At 42.6% G+C, this 24,660-nt stretch overlaps 1 protein-coding gene across 1 annotated transcript in view; it reads right to left on the bottom strand.

Annotated features, from left to right (window-relative positions):
• Positions 1-24,660, bottom strand: part of Eprs1 (glutamyl-prolyl-tRNA synthetase 1) — a 68,163-nt gene that overhangs the window by 1,755 nt on the left and 41,748 nt on the right. Inside the window, 13 exon segments of the mRNA XM_032915598.1 lie at positions 2,756-2,834; positions 6,660-6,820; positions 8,712-8,885; positions 11,352-11,549; positions 12,901-13,056; positions 13,737-13,838; positions 14,037-14,116; positions 15,201-15,273; positions 15,601-15,810; positions 16,685-16,736; positions 19,293-19,555; positions 19,839-20,017; positions 20,020-20,071. Of these exon segments, the coding sequence (XP_032771489.1) occupies positions 2,756-2,834; positions 6,660-6,820; positions 8,712-8,885; positions 11,352-11,549; positions 12,901-13,056; positions 13,737-13,838; positions 14,037-14,116; positions 15,201-15,273; positions 15,601-15,810; positions 16,685-16,736; positions 19,293-19,555; positions 19,839-20,017; positions 20,020-20,071 (1,779 nt within the window).

The following is a 24,660-nucleotide window of genomic DNA, read 5'->3' as shown; positions in this document are numbered from 1 at the left end:
TTGGGTTGTCCTGTAATCCCAGCTACTCAGAAGGCTGAAGCATAAGGGTCATGAGTTCAAAGTCTGACAAGGTCTGGACAAAGCAAGCACAAGGGTGCCTATCTCAAAATAAAATAAAAGTTAAACACAAAGGAACAGGACCTGAGTTCAGTAGTAGAGTGTTTACCTAGCATGCACACAGACATTGCTCAGTCCACACTAGGCCCCAAAAAGGGGGGTGAATGGAAGAAAGGTAAGGAGGAGAAAATCCCTAGCCTGGATACTCTTTTAATCAAACGAAATGTCACAGGCAAGTTATCTTTCACACCCAAACAGGAACTGTTTGAAATAGCAACTCTGCAGTTTCTGGAGGTCACTGCTGATGCTAATGGGGGGAAGACACTGACATAAGGAAACCCAGGAAAGACTAAAGGGCTGGAGACCTAGCTGGGAGGGGAGAATATCCGCGACCAAGCCAGACAATGTAACTTCAATCCCAGGGAACAACATGGTGGGAGGAGAGAACACGCCGTTGCCGGGTTGTTCTTTGCCCTCTCTGTGTGCTCTGGCATGCACACACACTCATCCGACAGACTAAGACAGAGGATGGGCAGACTGTTGAGAGCAGAGGCCGCAGTGCTGCTCATCAACTGTTCATGAATTATCAGTGTTCTACATTCTGAAAACTAAGAACTCACCTGCAAGGATGAGTTCTAAGTCCTGATCTATACAGCAGTGTCTCAAAAACAAAACAAAAGTTCCTCTGCAAAGCCTCCCCATGTACCTGGGATCTAGAAAACACGACCAAACCTCATGCTCACTGGGGAACTGTGCTAGTCCAATTTCTGCAATGTAGCAGCTGCTATTCTGACCAAGTGCCTCTAAGACTACAGAATAATACATTTCTAGGTGTGTCCTAAAAGCCTGGGAATGGACGGAGAGAAAGGGCAGAGATCAGAGAGAGTACATGTATTAGTTTCAATATAAAATGTGCCATGAAAATGGAGACAAAAGACCCAAGACCTAAGCTAAAGTAACAGTCACTTCCTTGTATGAGAGCTACAAACCTTTAATGTTTGTAAGAAAGTCCATTTATTTATAAGGTTGTGTGATATATAAAATAATCATGATTGTAGTACATGAAACATGGTTGTTCTAAGGAAGACTGGTGGCACGGGGAAATAATTGTAGCTATTTAGGTGCTGAGCCAAGAGGATCCAAAGTTCAAAGACTCCCGGCTCACCCTGCTCACCAGTGACCTCAGGCCCAGCCGGTCTCTACCGTGAAATAACAAGTAGCTCAAGAGGAAGGCTCGGCTCGCCTAGCAAGCCTGAAGCCTGAGATCCAGCCCCGAGCACCATGATCTCCACGAGTAAACCACGGTGAAAAGTAGGAAGAGCGCACTTAAAAGTCAGTGAGCAGACTAGCCTCTCCAACCCTTTACCAAGCAGAGAGGAAGCAAGCCAAGGTTTACCTAACTTTAACTTCCTAAGATCCTTTCAAAGGTTGTTTGATGGTCAGTCAGCACTCCTGAGATAATCCTCACGGAGCAAGAGAGAAAGCACTGACTGCTGAATAGAATAGAATCTATTTATTGTCCTGTATATTCTTAAACATGAAACTAAAATACCCCTGCTCCACTTTAAAATGTGAAATCCCCACAGTAATTTATCAAATATTAGAATAAAATATACAACCCACTAGTACCTTATGAATCTTATTTATACATGTGTGTTATTATATTAATGCAATTTCTCTAATAAACTGTCCTACAAAAGTGACTAATTCTATCATTATAGTAAATGAAACCCTTCAATTTAAATATTAATGGAAGAAGTTGAGTCTGGTGGCATAAGCCTGTTGCCCTAGCTCCTCTGGAGACAGAAGCAGGAAGATTACAAGTTCAAGGGCTGCCTGGGCTATACAGTGAGTTCAAGGGTCAGCCTAGGCAATTTAAGGAGGTTTACTCCAAATAAAGGGAATGGGCTGGGGTGATAGCTTAGTAGTGAAGTGCCTGCCCAGCCCCATCTTCCCAAAGCCTCAATTCAATCCTCAATGCTCGCCGAAAACTCAATAAAGCAAAGCATAAATACATCGCACAGGAAAGAAAACACAGGAGAGGGGATGGTCACGTGACCTCTGGTCTTCTGGTAAAAGGACGACGCAAGGGGACGTTAGAATACAGAAAGGTAAAAGGTCAGAGAAACAGTAAACCAAAGCCAAATGCGGAAGTAGGGATCTGAGAGGACTTTTGGGATCATCTACTTCACATTTATTTTACAGATCAGCAGTGAGAGGGAGCATTTCCTCCGCGCCTGGAACAAGACATATACTAGGGTATCATTGTAAAAACTTTGACTTTTATTCTCAACAAGAAATCTTTAGAAATCTGAGAAGGAAGTACATTAAACTGTGTTAGAGAGGTCTAACTCTGGCATCTAATTCCATGGGCTAATTTGTTTAGACTCTGGCCCATGGTTTTCTCATTTGTCATCTGTAGACAAAGGACTGGCTGCATATTTAACACGTACACCAGAATACTAAAGTCCATAAGTGATTCACTCTAATAGTATATGAAGCTGAATAATGTGCAATCGTCTTAATGGACTAGCTTAAAAAGTGTGATACAAAGTGTAGTTCAGAGGGCTTTGAAATAGGATTTACTAAAGTGTACTCAGGGGTACAGCAATGCCAGCATAGGGAAGACCCTAGGGGGCCAATCCCTAACCCCGAAGAAAACAAACAAAGTCGAGAAAGCTGTTTTGGAGTCTCTTACCTTCCCAGAATCTAGTACCTTCTGAAAGTCTTCCAGTGTATCCGATACAACCATGTGAGATTTAAGGTCTTCAGAAGCCCTACCAAAATAAGTCAGAAAATACGTAACTTTTCTTATAAATATGACAGTTTCTTTTAAATCCCAAGATAAGCAAGATTTAATGAAATAGTAAGTGAGAAGTAGAACTCACTGTGAGTATTAGTTTCCTTACTGGCAGTGGCCACAGATAAGCCTTTCTGCAGTACCACCTCGAGCCTCAAGTCTACATACACACCAGGCAAGTGCTACTCTGTCGTTCCTGTGGAACAGTTCTCACTCCCACTTACACCAATTGGGAAGTCTGTTATTTTTCAAACCCTTCCAATCTATTTTTCCCTTCTATAAAATGGGAAAAATAGTAACACTGTAGCAGAAGTATAGAAACATGAAGGTATGAATATACTACCACAAAGAAAAGCACAGACACACAGACACAAATTAAAGATATTTTTACACCATCCAACACTCCTGCCCCCTCGGGTCTCACTATGTAGCCAAGGTTGGCCTGGAACACGGTCCTTTTACTGCAGCTGCTACTCCTGGGTGTAAATCTCCATGCCTGGCTCTGCATGAGAGCCGCAGGTGTTAGGTAATATTTTCATCCACATTAAAATCACACATGTACTAATGAAGGAAAAGAGGACGGTTGTTCTTTTCTGAATCTCAGGTCTAAGACCTAAGAACTCTAGCAACTGCTAGCTGTCAGTAAAACCTGTTTCCTCTTTTCCCCTTTCTGTCCCATTTCTGTGGGAAAATCATGGCCTTTCCCACCCTAAGCCTGAAGGCAGCATGCATGCTCCTGCACCCTCGCCCACCAGCACTGCCTTGGCGTGCCTATGATCTGGGCTGTCTGTGTCACTAAGTTCTAGGTGATGACAAAACCAATAAAATGAATTGATCTGAGTTCCTGACCTGTAGGCTGGCTTCACAGTTTCACATAGAACAGGAAAGTTGTTCACAGTCCTGTGTCTTCTCTTGGTCATAACAGGTTAGTCTAGGTCATACAGGGCTTCTTTAACCACAGCTGATATTAAGGAAGCTGGGATGTGCCTCAGTGGAAGGAACCCACACACCCTAACATTAAATCTCGTAAACGACCAGGACTCTCAGTCTAGGCTACAGGAGAGCCCATGCTGTGGAAGGAGGGAAACCTCAAGAATTCAAGTTGTGATAGGTCTACACTGCCATGTCCTCAATTAGTGAAATTAATCAGTGCATTGCTGTCTTTATACTTGGTGCAACAGAGACTCAAACGTGAACCAGTATGCACTGCTGTCTTAATTAACAACGAGTTGTTATCCTAATGCAGCTTTTCCTTAGTAATAACATTCTAGATAGAACTGAGACTCACTCAAAGGCCCTAAATTTATAAGCAAATATTATAATGCATACTGAAAATTGTACAAGATAAAAAAAGAAACTAAAACTGAATTATATTCCTGCTGACTATTACAATGTGAAGTCACACAATCAGAATGAGTCACAATCCCCATTCATATTGAAAAGTGAAAATAAATAAACCCCCACACAGAATACTCCTGGTGGTTCTCCCTGGACGTGGCTCCCACAAGCACTCTGCTCTCATCTGTCCCAGCTTCTATAGAATGAGACATCACAGAGACAAAACAAAACACTGCTAGGAATAAACTGAGTACAAACTATTCAGTAGGGACCTTATGTACACGTGTGAGAGAAAGTGAATGAAAAGTTGCTGAAATTTTCTGCTAAGCCAGGAGAGAGAGCACTAGGGAGGCTGAGGCAGGAGAATCAGGAATTCAAGGCCAGCCTGAAGTTTGAGACCAATCCACGCTATGGGAGACCCTATCTCCAACAAAAACAAACACAGCAATAATTCGCTCTCACAGAATTACCCCTCTGGAGCCTGCAGCGATAGTCCAGTCTCTTCTGAGCATGAGGGCCTGAGTTCGGCTCACAGAACCTACAACAAAACCCTCCTATATGGTGCATGCTGTGTCCCAGGATGTACTTTGTGGCTCCAAGGAGAGACCTCGGCTCCAAGAAATATAAAGTGGATGGCACCTGAACAATGGTATTGAAGTTGGCCCCTGGTCTCTGTGTGAACAACATGCACCCATGTGAACACACACACAAGTTATCTTTTACTAATAACATCTTCTATCAAGTATTTACTAAGTACTTCCATGACTACAATGCCCAAGAGTCTATTACTACAGATGACCAATCAGAGGAAGGGTAGAAAAATCAAAAAACAAGAGAAAATTGCTTTTCTGTCACTGCTTTTCCAACCTAAGGCATAACACGATTCACAAGAGAGAAACCTCAGCCAACCAGAAATATATCTTAAGATCACACGGTCAGGATTTCCAGGTATGAAGTTCAGCAATCTCTGTTCCTCCAGTTCCAGGAGACTTAGAGAACAGAGACAGCCACCTGCGGGTGAGTGGCGAGGGCGGGCAGCGAGGGTGAGTGGCGAGGGCGGGCAGCTCTCCAGTGCATCACCCACAGCACTGCCTGTTCCCAGTGCAGAGACTGTAAACATACCATGTTATCTAGACACCGGGCACATCCTAAAACAACTGGTCAAAACACTTCTATGAATGAGCCCAGAGAAAGCTGCAAACTACCTGCCCAGAAACATGCAATCAAGCACCAAAGGTGAGGCTAAAATTAGTTTATTCTCTCCCAGTCAGATTTATTGAGACCCAATGTGGCCTGGTATGGTGGTGCAGGCCTTTAATCCCAGCACCAGCAGCAGAGACAACTGGTGGATCTCTATGAATTTGAGGCTGGCCTGGTCTACATAGTGAGACCATGTCTCAATAAATAAACCCACTATATATTAGGAATAGAGTATTATAAGGCAAAAGAATAAATATAACACAGGCTACCTTCCCTAACCTTACACCAAGCTTCTATCCCTAGTGATAGTACCTTCCTCTCACTGCCTCAGGTAGACAGAGAGGGAAAGCTCCTCTTACAGGTTAGGCTAGCCCAATGCCTCAACTATCTCATTTTCCCAAACCAATCAAGAGTAGCTGTTAGCCTTGGCTACTCATATCCCGAGCTGTCCACTGTTCCTTTATTTACTTTACATGGTGTGTATTTGTGAATGCCTGATTATATGTGTGCTATCCATCTCTGGGTCTGGTTCTACAGAGGCTGTAAGAGGAGCTCAGACTCCTGGAACTGGCATCACAGGCAGTTGTGAGGTCTTTGACACAGGATCTGGGAACTGAACTGACGTCCAAAGTAAATGCTCTTAACTACTGAGGCATCAATCTCACTTATTTTATTTTTTAATGTGAGTAGGGAGTGTGTGTGTGTGTGTGTGTGTGTGTGTGTCCCTAAGAGGTCCAGAAGCATCTTTGAAGGAAGTTACAGCAAGTTATGAGCTGCGTGTGGCTGCTGGGAACCAAATTCAGGTCCTCTGCAGGAACAGCACCCACTGAGCTCTTAACCACTGAGCCATCTCTCCTAACGTCACAGAGGAGCTTCTAACACCATGGTTACTGGCTTCTCTATAGACCACCATTAAGTAGTATCTCATGAAAAGTGCTGGTATTTATTTACTAAAGCTTCCTGGGTTCCAGCAATCTGTACAGGCACTTAAGAACTGGTGACTTATACCTTCATTCACATTTATGTTACAAAAGCCTGGATCTGACGTACACCAGGTGCCACAGACAGCACACTTCTCAGAGAACACGCATTGAGGAAAAGCCTGCTGCAGGTCCAATGCCCAAGAGGAATATGATATTAAGTGGGCCTGGGGCTGGAGGATAAGGCTACTTTCAGTTGTAATAATCCGCAAGCCACTGTCTGTGTGTCAAACACCAGTGAAAACTGAGGAAAGGAGACACAGTGGCCCTACAGAGCTAGCTACCTTGTGAAAAGGTTAAGCTGGATGTCTTCCAAAACCCCTTTCAGTTTAGACTCCGCCTCCTTTTCAGCAATTGTCAGCTTCTCTCCAGTGTCTCGTCTGACCGCTACAAACTGACAGCTCTTCATATCACGTGGCCCCACCTCAAGTCTGACTGGAACACCCTGTAAAACAGGACAGGCAGTTAAGATTGTATATGTGCGTCTTAAGTTGCATGCAGACTATTTCATGGCTTCATCTTGTAAGAATCCCAATCCCTCACAAGGCACAGGGCACAGGAGAGTACAGAGACATCTTGAAACAGAGACACACCTACGACACTGAGGGTTAGTCCTATAAACATGTACTCTGGCTGGGATGCCTGCTCTGGGAACTATGGAATGCATCACAATCACCTGCAGGGTAGGTAAAGCGCTGCGTGCCAGGCCTCCGCTCAGATCCTTGTCGCTATGGTTAAGGATGGGCTGAGATTCACAGCTGAGGGAGTTACTAAGTGCCGCTCAGAACGCTGGCTTTGGGACAAAGTTTGAGGTTTCCATCAGGGAACTTAAGAAATAACACATGCCAGTTTAAGGCTCCTGCATATTTAAGTCTTAGGCATTTTGATCTATCTCTGAGGGGACTGAAGCCCTTCAGGTTCAGGGAGACCTTGCATTTGTAGGGTCTGGAACCCTATCTGAAAAACAGAGGGTCTTAAGCTAAATTTGAGTGAAAGATCCTTTAAAGCTACTTCAGGACTCTGAGACTGCAAATCAGGTATATACCCTACGTGTGTGTGTGTGTGTGTGTGTGTGTGTGTGTGTAAAATCTCCTAAGGAAAACGTACGGGAATGCTAACAAGCCTGTCTGAGCCTCACAGAATAGGAGGAGGAAAGAGGAAAGGGAAGTGGGGGATTCGGAAGTAGATTCATTTTGACTAAGCTAACAGCAACAGCTTCTCTTTTTAACATTTTGTAGGCACACAGAAACTGGCTTGAAGAAGTAGCTGCTGGGATCCTCCCTGGAGGTATGGGACCCGTGTGGAACTCTGGCACACAAAGAAGCAGGGTCAGCACTGGCACTAACCCCAGCACAGGGTGACCTTAGGAGCCATTTTAAAGTAAGATGATAAACGTTGGTGGCTTTGTAATGCAAGATGGCTGACTGTGAATAACCCCAACAAATCAAGCATCCACTCTATCCTTTTAAAGATTTATTTATTTTATGTATGTGAGTATGCTATTGCTGTCTTCAGACAGAAGAGGGCATGGGATCCCACTGCAGATGGTTATGAGCCACCACGTGGTTGCTGGGATTTGAACTCAGGACCTCTGAAAGAGCAGTCGGTGCTCTTGACCACTTAGCCATCTCTCCAGCCCTCATCAAGCATCCACTCTTAAAACCTCAGCTACTATCCGAGGACATGTCCCACACTACTCCTATAATGTAAGCTGGTATGTATTTATTTGTCTCCTAACTTAAAAACTGAGTTAAAAGTCTCTATCAGCTTAAAAGAAAAGAAAAGAAAAAGAAAGAAAGAAAGAAAAGGATAAATGCTAAAGGTTTATAAAATGAAACTAAGGGTGTATATTAACTAACGATGAAGCTATGTAGTAAAACAGGAAGCATCAGATAGGTTTGTCTGCACAGAGTTGAAAACGACAAGAAGATGTACAACCAGATGGACAGCAACCTGTGACTCCATCCTCACCCAAACCTCACTCCACCGACGGCTGAATTCCAGATATAAGCACTGCCACATGCCTACACCTGAGGCTTACTTAGTATAAACAGACACCTCAAGATCACTTTATTCTCATGTAAAAACCAGTTTCCACTTCTAGGGAGGCAAGGCACAGTGCTGTGTATCAAACACAGGCCAAGCACACACTCAATGTTCTCCCATCAAGCTGTGCTCCCTGAACCACCACAGAAATCAGTTTAAAACTACAGACTCTAGAGCCCCCCAATTCCCAGTACAAGTGAAGAACTTCTAACTATAAATAAGGGAGGGTAACAAAAAAATTCCTTAAGTTCGAAGAAATCTAGATCTACCCAAATAGGATTCTGGCTTACCTTGAGTTCCCAGTGGTTGAACTTCCAGCCTGGTGAGTAGTTGTCTCGTAGATCGACTCGAGCTCGGATGTTAGCGCCAAGCAGCCGTCTCCTGTACTCATTGCATTTTGCCATCAGGGCCTCTCTGTCTTCTTCAGACAAGGCATTCGTGATTCCACAGGGAATGACTACCACCTAGAGTCCAGCCAAAGACACACACAAACACATAATGACATCTACAATAACAAATCAGCTAGATCCTACAATAATAAACCATAAAGAAGTTAAAATCTGCCAATGACCTTTTAAATATATGGAGAGGGGTTGGGATTTAGCTCAGTGGTAGAGCGCTTGCCTAGGAAGCGCAAGGCCCTGGGTTCGGTCCCCAGCTCCAAAAAAAAAGAACCAAAAAAAAAAAAAAAAAAAAAAAAAAAAAAATATGGAGAGATGGCTCAGTGATTAAGAACACTGCTCTTGCAGTAACTGGTTTGGTTCCCAAGACACACATTGTGGCTTACAGCCATCTGTAGTAACTACAGTAAGTCCAAATCCTCTTCTGACCTTTGAGTGCTCCAGTACACATGTGACGCACACACATACACTTAGGCATACATGTGATGCACACACATACACTTAGGCATACATATATGCACACATACTAAATTATCTAAGTAAATCTTTAAATAGAACAGAACAGAACAAAATCCCCAAACATACAGTATCCTAAAAAAAAAACAAACAAAAAAAATAAAATAAAATAAAGCATACTACTGACAGGAATTCCTCAAGAATTTGCTTGCAGGTCAATATATTAAGAACCAAGCAAAGGGGTAGGGGTGTGTGTGTGTGTGTGTGTGTGTGTGTGTGTGTGTGTGTGTACACCAAACAAAACTATGCCAACAACAAAAGCCATTAAATATTAAATAATATCCACACCAAAGGGCTTTAAAATATCTAACATACATACATAGTATCTTACATACATACATAGTAACACACATACATTCATAGTATCATACATACATAGTAACATACATACATACATAGTATCTCACATACATACATAGTAACATACATTCATATCATACATACATAGTAACATATATACATACATACACACATACATACATACATAGTAGCTTCTTGAAATGCCACACCTTACACTGTTTTAAAAGCACTTTTTCTACCAAGACTCGCATCAGCTATGGGGAAACCTAGCTATCATCTGTAGTGTAGAGTGATGTCAATGTTAGCTGCACATGAACAAAGAACAGCTGCCTGTGCGCACATAGTACAAGACAACCATTTCCTCTCCATTCCCATCCTCTTCCTTCTCCGCCTCCTCTGGTTCACTCTTCTGAGTCTGTGGCCTTCCAGGCCACTTCATCTCCCAGTGTGCAGTGAGCAATGCCTTTCCTTCCGTGTCTCTCCTTTAGGGCAGCTGCTTTCTCTTCCTGTTTGCCTGTGATGACTGCTGAGGTCTCTTGACCTGGCTTTCCCTGCAGCATCTCCAGTGGCATCTGAGAAGCACTGGAATCTCCTTCCTCTTCTTTTTATCACCTTTGGGAAGACTTCGGTTGGTCATCTCTGCCGTTTTGGCTCTATCTCCAAATTTCCACTTCCCTTTGAAAACATGGTCTTCCATCTCTCCAAATATTTCTTGGGAAAACTTAGTAAAATGAACTAAGAGTTTAGGTATGTAAGTCTATATAAAGAGAATAAGGGCATATTGCCCTATAGCTTGCTGGAGTCTCTCTGTCTGAGACACAATGTCACGATGTGGCCTTAACTGGCCTCTCTAAAATCAGCATATAGACCAGGCTGGCCTGGAACCCAGAGATCTTTCTGCCCCTACGTCTAATGTTTTAGAATTAAAGATGTGTGCTGCTGTGTACTCAGTGAGGCTAACGGCACTGGATCTCCATGACGCTAGCATCAGAGGAAGCTGTAAATTGCTGGATGTAAGCACAGACGTGGGTCCTCTGAAGAGCAGTAGTATGCTATCTTACCTGCCAAGCCGTCTCTCCAGCGCCAAGGCTTTTAACCATGACCACAGAGAGCTGGTACAAATGGCTTTCCAGTCAGGTTTGGAGGTTCGGTGCAGAGACATTTCCTTCTCAGGGATCCAGCATGAACTGGTTTATTGCTAACACAATCCTCAGTCTGTTTTCCAATAACTGAATCTTTCTACAAATAAATTTATGTGATTTCTAATTTTTCTCCAACATGTACTAAATAGATAAATGTCACTTACTAACACTTTTAACCTACTACGTTGTATTTAAGTAATTCTAAATAATATCCAAAAAATTACTTCTAAAGGAAGTTTTAGGGCTAGAGAGATTGCTCAGCAATTAAGAATATTTACATGGTGGGCACCAAAGTCACATGTGGTCCTTAAACACACAGGCAGACAAAACACTCACAAAGAAAATAAAATGAATAAATCTAATGAAAAATTTAGTGAAAACTTTAAAAGTTTTCAATGAAGTAATTTTTAAAATTATTGAGACAATAAATAATAAAAGCATACACATATTTTTACAATATAGTGGTCTTGGTCTTGTTTCTGTATCAGAGAAATCTACCCTTTCAAACTTCCTTTGTAAACATGGCTTATAATCTTACAAAAGAAATGATAAGCAGAAATGGTTTCCTTACCTGGACAGATGCTACACGGGGTGGTAACACTAAGCCCATGTTGTCCCCATGGACCATGATCATCACACCAATAGTGCGAGTTGTCAGGCCCCAGGAGCACTGGTATGCAAACTGCTTTTCTCCTGGTGTCTTGGGATCTTCAAAAACTATTTCACACATTTTGGAGAAATTCTGGCCTAAATGGTGTGATGTTGCTCCCTAAAATAACAAAGCACAGGCTTTAATTTAAACTACTATGCCTTTGAAGATAATCACTACAAGATCACATACGTTAGAAAATCACTACCTGTACTGTTTTACCTAACTTTCTGACATTAATGCTTAAAACGCTAGTGAGACTAACATGTCAAGAAAGCAAAACTTGTTAAAAACAACAAGGTTCTGATCTGGGAATGCAGGATAAAAGCCAGCATCACTAATGTGACTAAAGAGCACGTGCTGCTCTGCCCCATTGCTGTCCTCTCTTCTCTCTCTCCCCTGGGCTGGGAAGGGTCTCACATAGCCCAGATGGACATAGAACTCACTATGGACCTGAGGGGAGCCACAAATAACCTGGTCCTCTTGCCTTCACGTGTAGGTGAGTTACACATGTGCGCCATGATGCCCAGTTTGATGGGAGTATTGGTGATAGAGAAGCACTGTACTGCATCCCTAGAAATTAATTTTTACTAACTTTTAAAATTAACAGAATGAGGCAACACATACACATTTTATAATGTTTAAATCAGGTTAACTTATCTCAAGAATCTATCATTTCTTTCTGGTAAAAACTGCCAAAATCCTTTCTTTGAGTATTTTACAAAAACACACTGGATTACTCTTGATAGTACCCTCCTGTACCCCAACAGGGTAGATCTCCCCAACCCCCACAGACAGTGTCTGACTACGTAGTTCACACTGCCACAGACTCAAGGTCCTCAGAGTTGTGATTACAGGTGTCTGCCACCATCATTAGCCACAGTGTAACAATCTGTAACCAGGGAACTAAAATTTAATGCCTACTGAGTAACCCATATTCTAACATCTAAGTAAACACAAGTCTATTATCAAGTTATATACAATCACTTTCTTAGAGTTCACATACAATTGAGATCACGCAATAATACCTATTTTATTTTATTTAACACAAACATCTCTAATTTCATCTATGGTTCTGAAAATGACAGAATTCATTCCTTTTATGGCTAAATATTCTTCTGTGCATTGTGTATTTTTTTTTAACCAAGTGATGTTGCCACTGTGAGAGGCATGACTAGATCACACACTGGTGGTTTTGTTTTTAAAACCTGAGTACTGTCTTCTACATTGGTGCTCATGTACTAATAAAGCAGCAAGCTTGCTGGGACTGCATGGGTTGTGCCTGCTGGGGCTGCATGGGCTGTGCCTGCTGGGGCTGCATGGGCTGTGCCTGCTGGGGCTGCATGGGCTGTGCCTGCTGGCGCTGCATGCATGGGCTGTGCCTGCTGGGGCTGCATGGGCTGTGCCTGCTGGGGCTGCATGGGCTGTGCCTGCTGGGGCTGCATGGGCTGTGCCTGCAGGGCTTTCTTACCTGGATAGCTCGTCCACTGGCAGATATGAAGGCTTCTATTGTGGTTGTATAGTCTCCTCCTGCAAACTTTTCCTTCTCAGTCTTCCTTCCTCTCACGACAGGGATTGCCAAGAGCTCCTCATACACTCGAGCATATAACTCGAGGATCTGTAACACCTGTAACAACAGTTATAGCATGATATTTGCTATAGGCTTTCATTCCATCTCAAGTGTATGTGAGAAAGCACTTCAAACACAACCTTCTGGGAAGGCTAAAGAAGCCATTGTGAGACTGAAGGAAGACAGTCAACAAAAAAGCAATGGGCTGAGCAATATTTAAGTGTATGTACATTTGGAGTGTAGAAAAAAGTGTTTGAGTAATATACAGTAATCAGAGTAAAAAACCTTAGAAAACAATCCATTTTAACCACATGACTATAATTTTGCTACAAACTAAAGTCTGTTTATCAAATTTTTAAAATGGTAAATTTACTAGTAAAATTTCAATAAGCAGTTTTTTGCTGGTATTTTTTTTGTCTATTTTGGGGTTTTTTGTTTTGTTTTGTTTTGTTTTTGTTTTTTTTTGAGTGAGGGTTTCTCAAGTGTAACAAGCCCTGATTGTTCCAGACTTGATTTAGGAGACCAGGCTGACCTCGAACTCACAGAGATCCTCCTGCCTGCACCTCCTAAGTGCTGGAATTAAAGGAGTGCACCATGCCAGGCCCAATAAACATCTTTTTAAATTTGTTTACTCTTGAATTAACTTTCTATTTTCAAACAGGTTTTACATAGCATAAGCCACACAATAACAAAGCAGGGCCTGAAGACAGGAGCCCAGCACAGGAGCCCATTCCTACCTCGTCAGCTGCCTCCTCAAAGGTGGCAAAGGCGCTGTGCCCCTCCTGCCATAGGAACTCCCGAGTGCGGAGGAAAGGCTGTGGGTGTTTGAACTCCCAGCGCTGTAAGATGAGAGGACAAACCCAGTCAGCACGGGGAAAACAGGGGTTTTATTAGCAACTTTACATGATGAATAATCAAAAATAATCATTGTGATCTAAAATACTTCAAAAACCTCTTCCACGTTCAAAGGAAAGAAAGTGTGCTCTACAAAGCCAGAAAACCAGCGAAGCAGTGACAAACAAAGCATGTGCACCTACCACCACGTTGCACCACTGGTTGAGCCTGATGGGCAGGTCTCTGTGGGACTGCACCCATTTTGCATATGCAGGATACATTACTGAAAGTCAAGAAAATACATTTATGACTTGATTTCTTCCTGAAGACTGACCAGAGTTCAATTCACGACGTGATTTTATGAATTAAAGTGTGCCTGATTCGTTGTCTGTGATGGCTCACTGAATAGCATTACTTACCTCATAAGTCACATAACCTTGAAGATACACAGATCTACTGAGACCACGATCAATCACACTCTACGTGCTTCACCTATCTGTATGTAAAGTGTTGATTACCTTCATGATCTATTTGGGTGAATACTAGTAACGCTGTGTTCTGTGTAAGACTGTTTTCATTCTTCATACTGTTTAATTCTCTCCTTTGGCTCACAAATATCATTATCAAATTTAAAGATGTTAATGTTATTACTTGAATTCAGCTATGTATCAGAATCAAAATTTTAATATCCATCCAATGAAGCAAACTCCATGAACTATGACTTGTCTACAATGTATAGTCAGCTAAACAAAACTACTAATTTGGTATAAGAAAAAAAACTGGAATCAAAATAATTTCAAAGATGCAAATACAAAAACAGCAGAAGTATGAGCTAAGAGGCATACTAACCAGACAGCTGATCACACCACCAAATCCAAAGCCTCAGACCCTGCCAGATGATGTTTAAAATAGAAAAACCCCTTTTAGCCATGACGGCCATCTTCCCGTAACTTCCCAAAATGGCAAACTTGAAAGGAAAGAGAGGAACCGCTGTATGTTCTCTTTAGGAAACACAGCACTGTCCCTTTGGCCACATATACTCTAAGCAGGAGCCCAACCCGATGAATTCATGGCTTAATGTATAAAAAGAAATAAAAACCCTAAAATGTAGGTGTTCTCCTTTGAAAGAAGACAGACTTACATCCGACTGATAAAGAACCCTGTAATGGCTTAACATGTAACACGTCTCGAAGGAGACGTCTGTCTTCACCATGCTTCAGTAAGTCCTGCTTTGCCAGAAAGGAATCTAAGCATCAGGAGCACTGAGACTCAGCTCTGTCTCACAGCTCGGTGAGCTCTCCCCCGAGCTCTCCCCCGAGTTCCCCCGAGCTCCCCCGAGCTCTCCCGAGCTGCAGGCTGGCTCTCACCTGTTTCACTAGTAGGACGGATGGCAATCGGCTCTGCCAGCTCTGTTTTCCCAGATCTTGTCACCCAAGCAACCTAGGAAGTTAAAAACCACTGGTGACACAGTTTTAATGGTGTTCTGAAGAGCATAAGTACACAATAACTTTTAGGTTTTCTCAGTATCAACTGAAGAAAGTTCAAATTCTCACTGCTGTTACTATAAGGAGACGGCAAATCATCTAGTTGGAGCACAAGAATAACAACCAAACTTGCTATAACAGTAGAAGAAATGGAATGCTATTTAAAAACAGGAACAGCCCCACATTTCTTAGCTCGTTGTTAAACTCTACTGAAAATATAGTTTTGAGTTTCTAAGAGAGAACTGCAAAAAATAAAAAAGCGCATCTTTCTTTCCCAGTTCACCTCAGGAGCAAAGTCAGCAATGTGGCTCTTCTCCTTCTCTAGTGCGGCCTGGGACACGAATATGGGGAAGTAGCAGTTCTCAACGCCGAGCTTCTTGATCTCCGCGTCAAAGAAGTCCTTAATGGATTCCCAGATGGAGTACGACCAGGGTCGGAGAATATAGCAGCCACTCACATCGTAGTATTCGATCATCTCTGACTTCGTGATGACCTTTTAAAGAGAAAAGGCTCATATACTGAACCAGCACTCTAGCGCAAAGGCAAGAACATGTGGTTCCCATCAAATTTCCCTAGTAATGGCAAACACCCTCATTTATTTGTTTATTTCTCTGGGTAGCCCTGGTTGTCCTGGAACTTGCTCACTCTTAGACTAGGAGAATCTCTTACAGGCTATACCATTATACTCAGCTTGGAAACACCTCCTTAATATGGAGTGGAAACTACCCTTTCCTACATGGACAGACAATACATAACAGGAGACTTGTCACTGAGTTATACCTTCAGCCTTCTTTTATTTTTATTTTTTATTTTAGGACAGTTTCACTATGTAAGCCAGCTAACCTGGAACTCAAATTCTCTTGCCATCATCTTCCAAGTGTTGGGGTTACGTGGGTGTGCCACCACACCTGACACATGGGCATCATGGGAGATGCATGAGAATAGGTAAAATGTCTGCCTTGCGCACATGAAGCCTGATCCCGAGACCCCTAAAGTGTCAGGTGTGGTAGTGTGAGAGGTGACTTGTGCCTTCAATGCTGGGGAAGGAAGAAGAGCAGAGACAAAAGGTCTCTGGGGTGCAGTGGCCAGATGTCCTAACCTGATTGGTGAACCCAGGCCAGAGAGATCTATCTCTAAGGAGCTAAATGGCTTTTCTGAAGGTAATACCCAAGGTTGTCTTCTGGCCTGCACATGGACTTATGCACGTGTGCACACACACATAGAAATACATATTCTTGAGCACACACAAGGGGGATGGATCACATTGCTTATGGCTACCTTTCTCCCTAGACTTTAGAATGTGAACACAAAGCCAAACCTGAGAACTGAGAAATGCTAGCATAAAAGCCAAATGAAGGCATACTCACTTGGGAATACCATTCGGCAAGATTTTCTTCTTTTTTTGCTTCAAGACCCAATCTGCAGACATGCAAAAGGAAACATGAATCTTTCATTTGGCAACTGCTTTTAGGCCATGTTTTAGTCTGTTTTCTATTTTCATAAGAAAATACCGAGACCAAGTAATCTAAAGAACAGAACGTGTTTGGTCTGGGTGCTGCCATCAGTCCTGGGGTGTGGAGGACCCTAGAGAGGCATATCTTGGGTTGGGCATAAGAGGACACAGCAGGACGCTAGGAAGCTGCTAGTGATGGCTGTTTTAAAACCATTAACACCATCACAAGATTCCATTCTTTCAACTTGAGTTTACTCAATTCCTCATTGAAAGGCTCAACCATTAGATACTATTATCTCTAGGAACTGGCGAACCAAGTTCCTAGCATCTGGACATTGGGGATACATTCAAACCATAGCGGGATAAGCTGAAAATAAGACTGTAAGCTCAAAATGGGGTGTGGGGGTCCTTAATTTTCAGTCGCTTTTATATTTGGATCTCTTTATATTCATTTACATAATAATGTTTTTAACCTAGAAACAATTTAATCTTTGTTTTTTAACACAGGAAGAATTTTACTATTTATTTAGCCCCTATGTGGCTATAATTTGATGTGCACATCAGACCAGCTCAAACTTATAGCAGTCATCCCACCTCTGTCTCAGAAGTACTGAGACCATGGTCATGCACGAACATTAAAACAGCTCTTCAGAAGTTGGTCAGATGTTGTCCATAAAAACTGCCAAGGTCAAACCTGTTTAGAACTATGATTTTTAAAGAAGACTTTTACTTATTTTTAAATAAAGTTCTTTTTCAATTAAAATATATTTGGTAAAGACAAAGTCTATTCACGTACACTCACTATGAGAAAAGCTTTTGCCAATCTCAACACAGGTGATATTAAAAGCTAAAAAGATTAGTGTCTCACTGAAATTAAATATAAAAAGTAATAAAAACAGCAGCCACCCATTAAACACACATAATGAATATTCACATATGAGTGGACATGGACTTATAGTTTATACGATATACACAGAAGATGCAGAGGTGTTTGTAAAACTAAGTGACATTTAAATCAAACAAACCAGCAAACCAGCAAGCAAGCAAACACGAGAAAAGCCCGACTCCTCCAGCACCGGCCGGAACTGGACTGGGTAGTAGAACGCTTAGCAGAAGTGAAAGGAGAGCCTTTCTTGGGCCTAGATTTCCTACCCAGCACTCACTTCCTATTCCAGATAGGACTTCTCTCCTCACAGCCGTAACCTTAGTTGGGCATGGGTGTGTGCACGTCTATAAGCAATGCTGAGGCAGAAGGACAGAGTTCGAGGAAGGCCTGAGCTACACAGGGAAGCTTGGTTCCAGTGTCCACTGTGTTCTATCCAAGCATCTCTTCCCAGTTGGCAAGTGAGGCTGTATGGCCTGAGGTTCTCAGTGTATTCAGTTTCACTCTCTTTTCTCTACGTCAAACCTGGGAGTTTACATAGGCAGTCAGAGGGTAAGGGAAGAGAACAGCTCTAGCCTCTTGCCAACTATCACCGAGCTGAGTCAATACATAAAGCCAGGAGTAGCTTCTGTGTTCTCTGAGGAGGGGGCACATGGACACAGGAGATAGCTAAATTAGATGGACAGCTAAAAGGATCTAAAATCCAAACCACCTCAGAAGCCATGTCAGGAAGCCTTGTCACACTGTTCAAACAGACAAACTGAAAAAGGACATACATTTCAGTCTGGTTTTTAAACCAGCTGTTTCATATTTAAACTACCAACTTCAAAATCGTCGAGAAGAAATTTCTTATGAAAAACGTCCACTTAAAAGAAAAACCCCCAAAACTGTGTCTTTAGCTGCTGCTGAGAGGAACATTTACATGTACTGACAGCTATTCTCTCAATGCACATCGCACAGGTTTAGTGTCCACCACCCAGTGTAGCTGGGAACATAACTGCTTCAGACTTCAGACTTCCACACTCTGCACGTCTGTCTAGGCTTCAAAGGCTGAGCGTCGCACAGACTCAAACATGAAAGTTTGGTTCTCAGTTGGTAAACTGTTTAGGAAGGACTAGGAGGTGTGACCTTATTGGAAGAAGTGTGTCACTGGGGTTGGGCTCTGAGATTTCAGAAGCCCATGGTAGGCACAGTCTGTTTCTCATTCTGCTTGGAGATCAGGAAGTAAGCTCTCAGCTCCCGCTCCGCTGCTCCAGTGTCTGCCTGCCTGCCTGCCGCCATGCTCCCTGCCAAGGTGGCCATGAAGTTTTAATGCTCTGAAACCACAAGCCCCCAACTAACTCTTTCTTCTGTTAGCTGCTCTGGTCATGGTATCTATCTCTTCGCAGCAACAGAACAGTAAGACAGATACTCAACCTGTAACAGTGGTGACCAATTCATTTCCCTGGTGGGGGGAAGGACAGATGGACAAGTACAATGACTTCTAAAGTCTACAGAGAGCAGCCGACGTGCTACTCAGGAGTTATCTGCTGACACTGGGGTATGCGCATTCTGTTTGGATGATAATAAGCCAACATTTGCAAATTTTAAAAACAAAATCTCTTCAGAACTGAACTTATTCGGAGATATGTTTTAGCACCTGGTCTGTTTCTTGGGCCCTTGCCCTTCTCCTGCTCCACCTGACGACAGCCCGCTGCCTTGGCTTTTATTAGAGTCTTTCCCTTGGCCATCATTTTGTTTCTGAGGCTTATTCTGCTTTTCAGACTTATTTTCTTTTTCTTTCTTCTTCTTATCTTTGTCTTCTGCCCCAGTAGCAGACACAGGCTTATACTCAATTCCTGTCAGTGACTTGTACTGTGCCTTCAGCTGAAGAAGTTCTTGTACGGCTGAATCCACTTGATCCTTCAGTGTAACAAAGGGGACAAAGAAGGGTATCAGGCCATGTAAGTTACTGTCCGGGTGTATGTTAACAAATGCCACACCCAGGCATACGAGGCTAATGAACAATTAATTAATGGCAACAGTTTGTAGACACAATGGGTTAAATACACTAAGAAAATAAATGAGAGATTATAAAAGAGACAAAGCAAGTCTAGAGTACCAGAAAACAAATGATCTATGCAGTGTACTCAATGTCTTAACAGCAGTCACTAGAAGGACCACACAAAGAAAACCCCACACTGACCTTAGAGGCCTTTTCAGCTTTAAGTTTCCGAACTACTTCTCCTTGACAAGCCACTCTGTCAAACAGCAGTTTGGCTTCCGGTGTCTCTGATCCAACAAGCTCGGCATTGCTGACAGGACTTGAATGTGAGTTCTGAGATGCTGGGAGTTGGCCAGGTACATACTCCTTCCCAGTTTTTCTTTATACTCAGCTTTCAGGGACAGTAAGCATTCTACAGCTTCATTTATTTTAGCCTGAAAATAAAGGGGAAGAGAAATGTCTCAGTTTTTCAATGTCATTTCAAAGAATCTAATCATTATCAAAATAGACTTAACCATCTATGTCCAGAGATCCAAGTACTCAAGGATCAAAAATATTTGAAAACAACTGCATCATAATACACACCCTCACCCAAAAAAAGTGGGTAGGTAGGGAAAGAAAGCGAGCTGGACTAATAATTTCTTTGGAAAAGCCTTGCAAAGGTGCAGTGAGCATACTGGGTGCACGTGGCGGAACGCTGCTCTCCTCTGAACACGTGCAGACATCCGTCTCCTTGTTACTTCTAAACAGGACAACTACGTACAGCATATCGGGTACTGCAGGTGATCCAGAGGACTCAGCACATACATACATGAAGGACACGAGCAGACAATATGGAAGTGCCATGGTACTTTATACAAGAGCTCTGTGCACTCCTTGGCTTTGTTACCTGATGCAGGTCTGAAATCAGTCTCAACAGACCACTTTCAAAAATTAAAAATGAAAAAGTATGCCAAAGTCTTAAATTACACGCAGACCTGTATATTTCAATATTTGATAATTCAACATAACAGAAGGAATGACATCTTTATCAAGGAGACACTTGACACTGTCACAGAAGATAGACAGCAGCACAGGGAAAGGACTCAAGTTGGATATCTGACCTCAAGCTATCACTACAAATCAACAGCTGATGTCGAGAACCTTAAGACCTCAGCCAAACAGTGAGGAAATAGTGCCTCCTGTTCAGTGTCAGGCCTCTCAGTTTTCACTGACACCACAGCGATGCATAGTACAACAGAGTGAATGCAATGGGGGCGAGGGAGTTCACTTAGCTCACAGCCCTAGCATGCAGGAGCAGCACTGCAGTAGCCGCAAGGACCCTGCATCCAGGAGATGGCAACACAAAACTTAGGCTACTTTGTTTCTCTGCCTACCAACTTTGCACTCTGTGATCTCAGGAACAACAAAGTGGGAGTAAATGCAAAAAAAGAATCTAGGAGTGCTGGTGGTGACAGTCATAATTCCACTCTATGGAAACTGAGGCAGAGCGATCCTGAGTCCAAGGCTAGCCTTGAGCTATACAGCGTAACGATGACTCAGGAAAAAGGTGTTGGGGCAGGGATGAACAGGGACGATTAGGGAAGGCTGCACGCACTCCCAACCTGACCCATGCTGCACTACTTCAGAATTACAATTATTTCCCAATAGAATTCCATTCTTAAGAAAAATGTCACAGTTAAATAAAGAAGGAAAGAACGAGAAGGGGAATCCATGGTTGGAGAAGGGAAGAAGGAAATGGAAGGAAAGGCAGGGAAAAGGAAGGAAGGGTATACTGTCAGCTAAAAGAATGAAAATGTGAAGAAAAAAAAGGGACACCCTAGTAAATATGTCTACAAAATACTTTTTGAAAGTTCCAATGACCAAGTTGACCAAAGAGAGAACCGACTCCCACAGCTGTGTCTGATCACATCCCCCCTCCCTCCCCCCCTCTCTCCCTCTCTCCTCCTCTCTCTCTCACACACACACACACACACACACACACACACACACGCACTCGCACTTTCTCTAATACTCTTTAATAATAATATTAAAATAAAGCTTAAACATTCACTTGAGATTGAAGTCAAATGGTTTAGTTTCTTAAGGGAAAATTTGACGATAATTAAAATATTATAGAAAGTTAAGGTAAACAATCTATTACATTACTGAATGAGACACTCTACCAAGGTATAAATACATAGTTCCAAAATATGAGCTGTGCACATCTCCCTGACTTAGAAAGTGGCTGTAAAGGTTCTTGAGGAAAACTCCAACTACCAACAGAAGGACTCATCGCTTCAAGGCACATTTAGTCTATGCTAGGTACCATGCAAGTGTCTTACAAGGACTGTCTTATTAATTCTCAAAATAATCCTCACCTACATTTTACGAGAGCAGAAAACCTTAGATATTACACACCTTATCCAAAGTTACACAGTAAGACCTGACTACAGAGTGCACAGCACCTAAGAGAATGAACACTGATGTGAGTGTGGCAGACATTCCAGCCACAGTAAGCTCCAGCTTTGAGAAGTCCCTGTCTCAAAAAGTGAGGTAGACACAGACACAGGAGGCTTCTTCAAGTCAGCCTCTGGCAAGCACACCTTCACACACATGAACCCCACACACGAACACACAGATTATGTACTACTTGGGTATCTCTGGCAGTATGTAATGTACACTAAAGAATGTGAAAAGTTACCTTTTAATTTTCTCTAGATTAAAAAGAGCTTGCTAAGTGAAACTGTATGGTATACTTACTTCCAGAGCTAATAGATGGTAAGTTCCTAATGGACAAAGACTGTTTTGAGCTTATGAAATACAACTATACACATAAAAATTTAGATAGTCATTGATGTGGACTAATGAACCCCACACACGAACACACAGATTATGTACTACTTGGGTATCTCTGGCAGTATGTAATGTACACTAAAGAATGTGAAAAGTTACCTTTTAATTTTCTCTAGATTAAAAAGAGCTTGCTAAGTGAAACTGTATGGTGTACTTACTTCCAGAGCTAATAGATGGTAAGTTCCTAATGGACAAAGACTGTTTTGAGCTTATGAAATACAACTATACACATAAAAATTTAGATAGTCATTGATGTGGACTAATGATGACATAAACAACCCACACGAAATTTCTCTGAATGTTTCAGGCTAAATCTGGCCTATTCAAAAGTGATCTTAAAATTATAATTCAAGACTGGAAGGCCATGGAAGAACCAGAAGTACCCACCTCTGCTCACCTAGGAGTGAATGTGTGACCTGCTATTTCTGCAGCAGCCACCAGGTGGAAGCATCTCCACAGGGAGACAGGTGGGACCATCATGAGAAATCTAGTTCCCTTAGCTTTTTAAATACTAAGAGAACTTTCAAACCAGCTAAGACCTTCTCTTTAGCACACATAAGCAAGCGATAACAAACTCCCAGAGCAGAGGTTTGGGCTCGGTGGTTAGGAGGAGGAGTGGGAATGGTAAGGCCTGTGGCCTATGTTTAGAAGAGATTGTGATCAGCAAACTAAAAGACCACAGGATTTTTAAAAATACTATCTTCTAATCAGAAATCTGTGTTTATTTGAATTACTAGACCCTGTAAGAAATATCTAAAGATATTACAGCAGATAACACAGCAGAGCAGAGTTCAATTAGTTTGCAAAACCCTCTGCTCTTGGGCAGGGGTCAGGCTCTGTGAGTCAACTTCCCAACTCCACAGCACTGAGTGGACAGAGACCACACAGATCACTGACTATGGCTAGCAGCATCTAATTAACATTTCATAGTTTGCTAAACTGGGGCTGTAGAAGCTAAAGTCTAGTGCTTCATAATGCCTTTGCCATTTTATGGTTATTGTCTTTCTAAAAAAAATCCACAAATTACAAAATGAATGAATTTAATTTTTTTAAAAAAAAATAAAATTAGCAATCTGTGCCTGTGCTGGATCTGGAAGGCCCAGGCATTGCCTGGGCACGCAGAATGGCAGAGTTCATGGACCTGTACCTGCCTCTGAAACACTGAGTCCCCATAGGCCCTTGTTCTTCCATCCCCTGGACCTCACATCCTACCTACCCCTAACCCTTTTCCATTCTGTTCCCCAAACCGTGACTCCCCTGGATGTGTGCCAAGAACTACACATCCAGGCTGATAAGGTCTCCCAGGCAAGTTCAATGCCAGTTTAAAAACCTATGCTATATCTTCAGGGCCATTCAAAGGATGGTGAGTCACATGATTCTGTTCTATGATTGGCTTAGATGGCTGAGGGTCTCACAAAACTTCTGACCAGAGGAAATCGGAATACTTGCCATGTAAACAACAACAAAACAAAACCCAGAGCCAAACACAGTGGCTCTCTTCCGTTCCTGGGCCGGCAGCAGCACCGCCTGAACAACTACTTGGACACAACTGAAAGGCTGTGAGGGTTCCTCTTCATTGCCGACCTAACTGCACTCAGAACCTGGCAGACATAGCTCTGGATGTGTCTGCAGGGTGCTGCAGAGAGGGTTACCTGAAGGAAATGTGTGCGGAGATGGGTGTCACCAGCCCAGGCTGGGGGCCCAGAATAAATGAAGAGGGGACAGAATATTCACCAGATCAGTGCCTGTATCTCCTTTCTTTACCTCCTAGTCTATGAAGAATGTGAAGAAATTTCATCACCAGACCTGTGAGACACTCTTGCCTCCGTCCTGATCTATGATGAAGTGCGCACCTGAGTTGTGAGAATAGCCTTTCTCCCGTGTATTACCTGCTAGGTTATTTGGTCAGAGATGAGATACAGCCTTAATACAAAAGGCAGGATGTACCTCTGCATACTCTGAATTTCCTGGAGCATAAAGAAGAGGGGCCGTGGTCCTTGTGTTATAGCAAAACTTCTAAAACTTCTAATGCACATGGGGCCACGAATCCTAGGTTCACAGTGACCCTTTAGTGACCTCTAGTGGCCCTTTAGTGACCTCTGTGGTCTGTAAAAGGCTTCTATTACCTCAGAAATGCATGTGTGAGATGCCAGGGATCACGTCAAGCTTCATGCCTATGAAACAGTCT

The sequence above is a fragment of the Rattus rattus genome, chromosome 10 (genome assembly GCF_011064425.1).
Source record: "Rattus rattus isolate New Zealand chromosome 10, Rrattus_CSIRO_v1, whole genome shotgun sequence".
NCBI classification, from domain to species: domain Eukaryota; kingdom Metazoa; phylum Chordata; class Mammalia; order Rodentia; family Muridae; genus Rattus; species Rattus rattus.
Note: the sequence above shows the minus strand (reverse complement) of the source record. Positions and strands in the feature narration are given on the sequence as shown.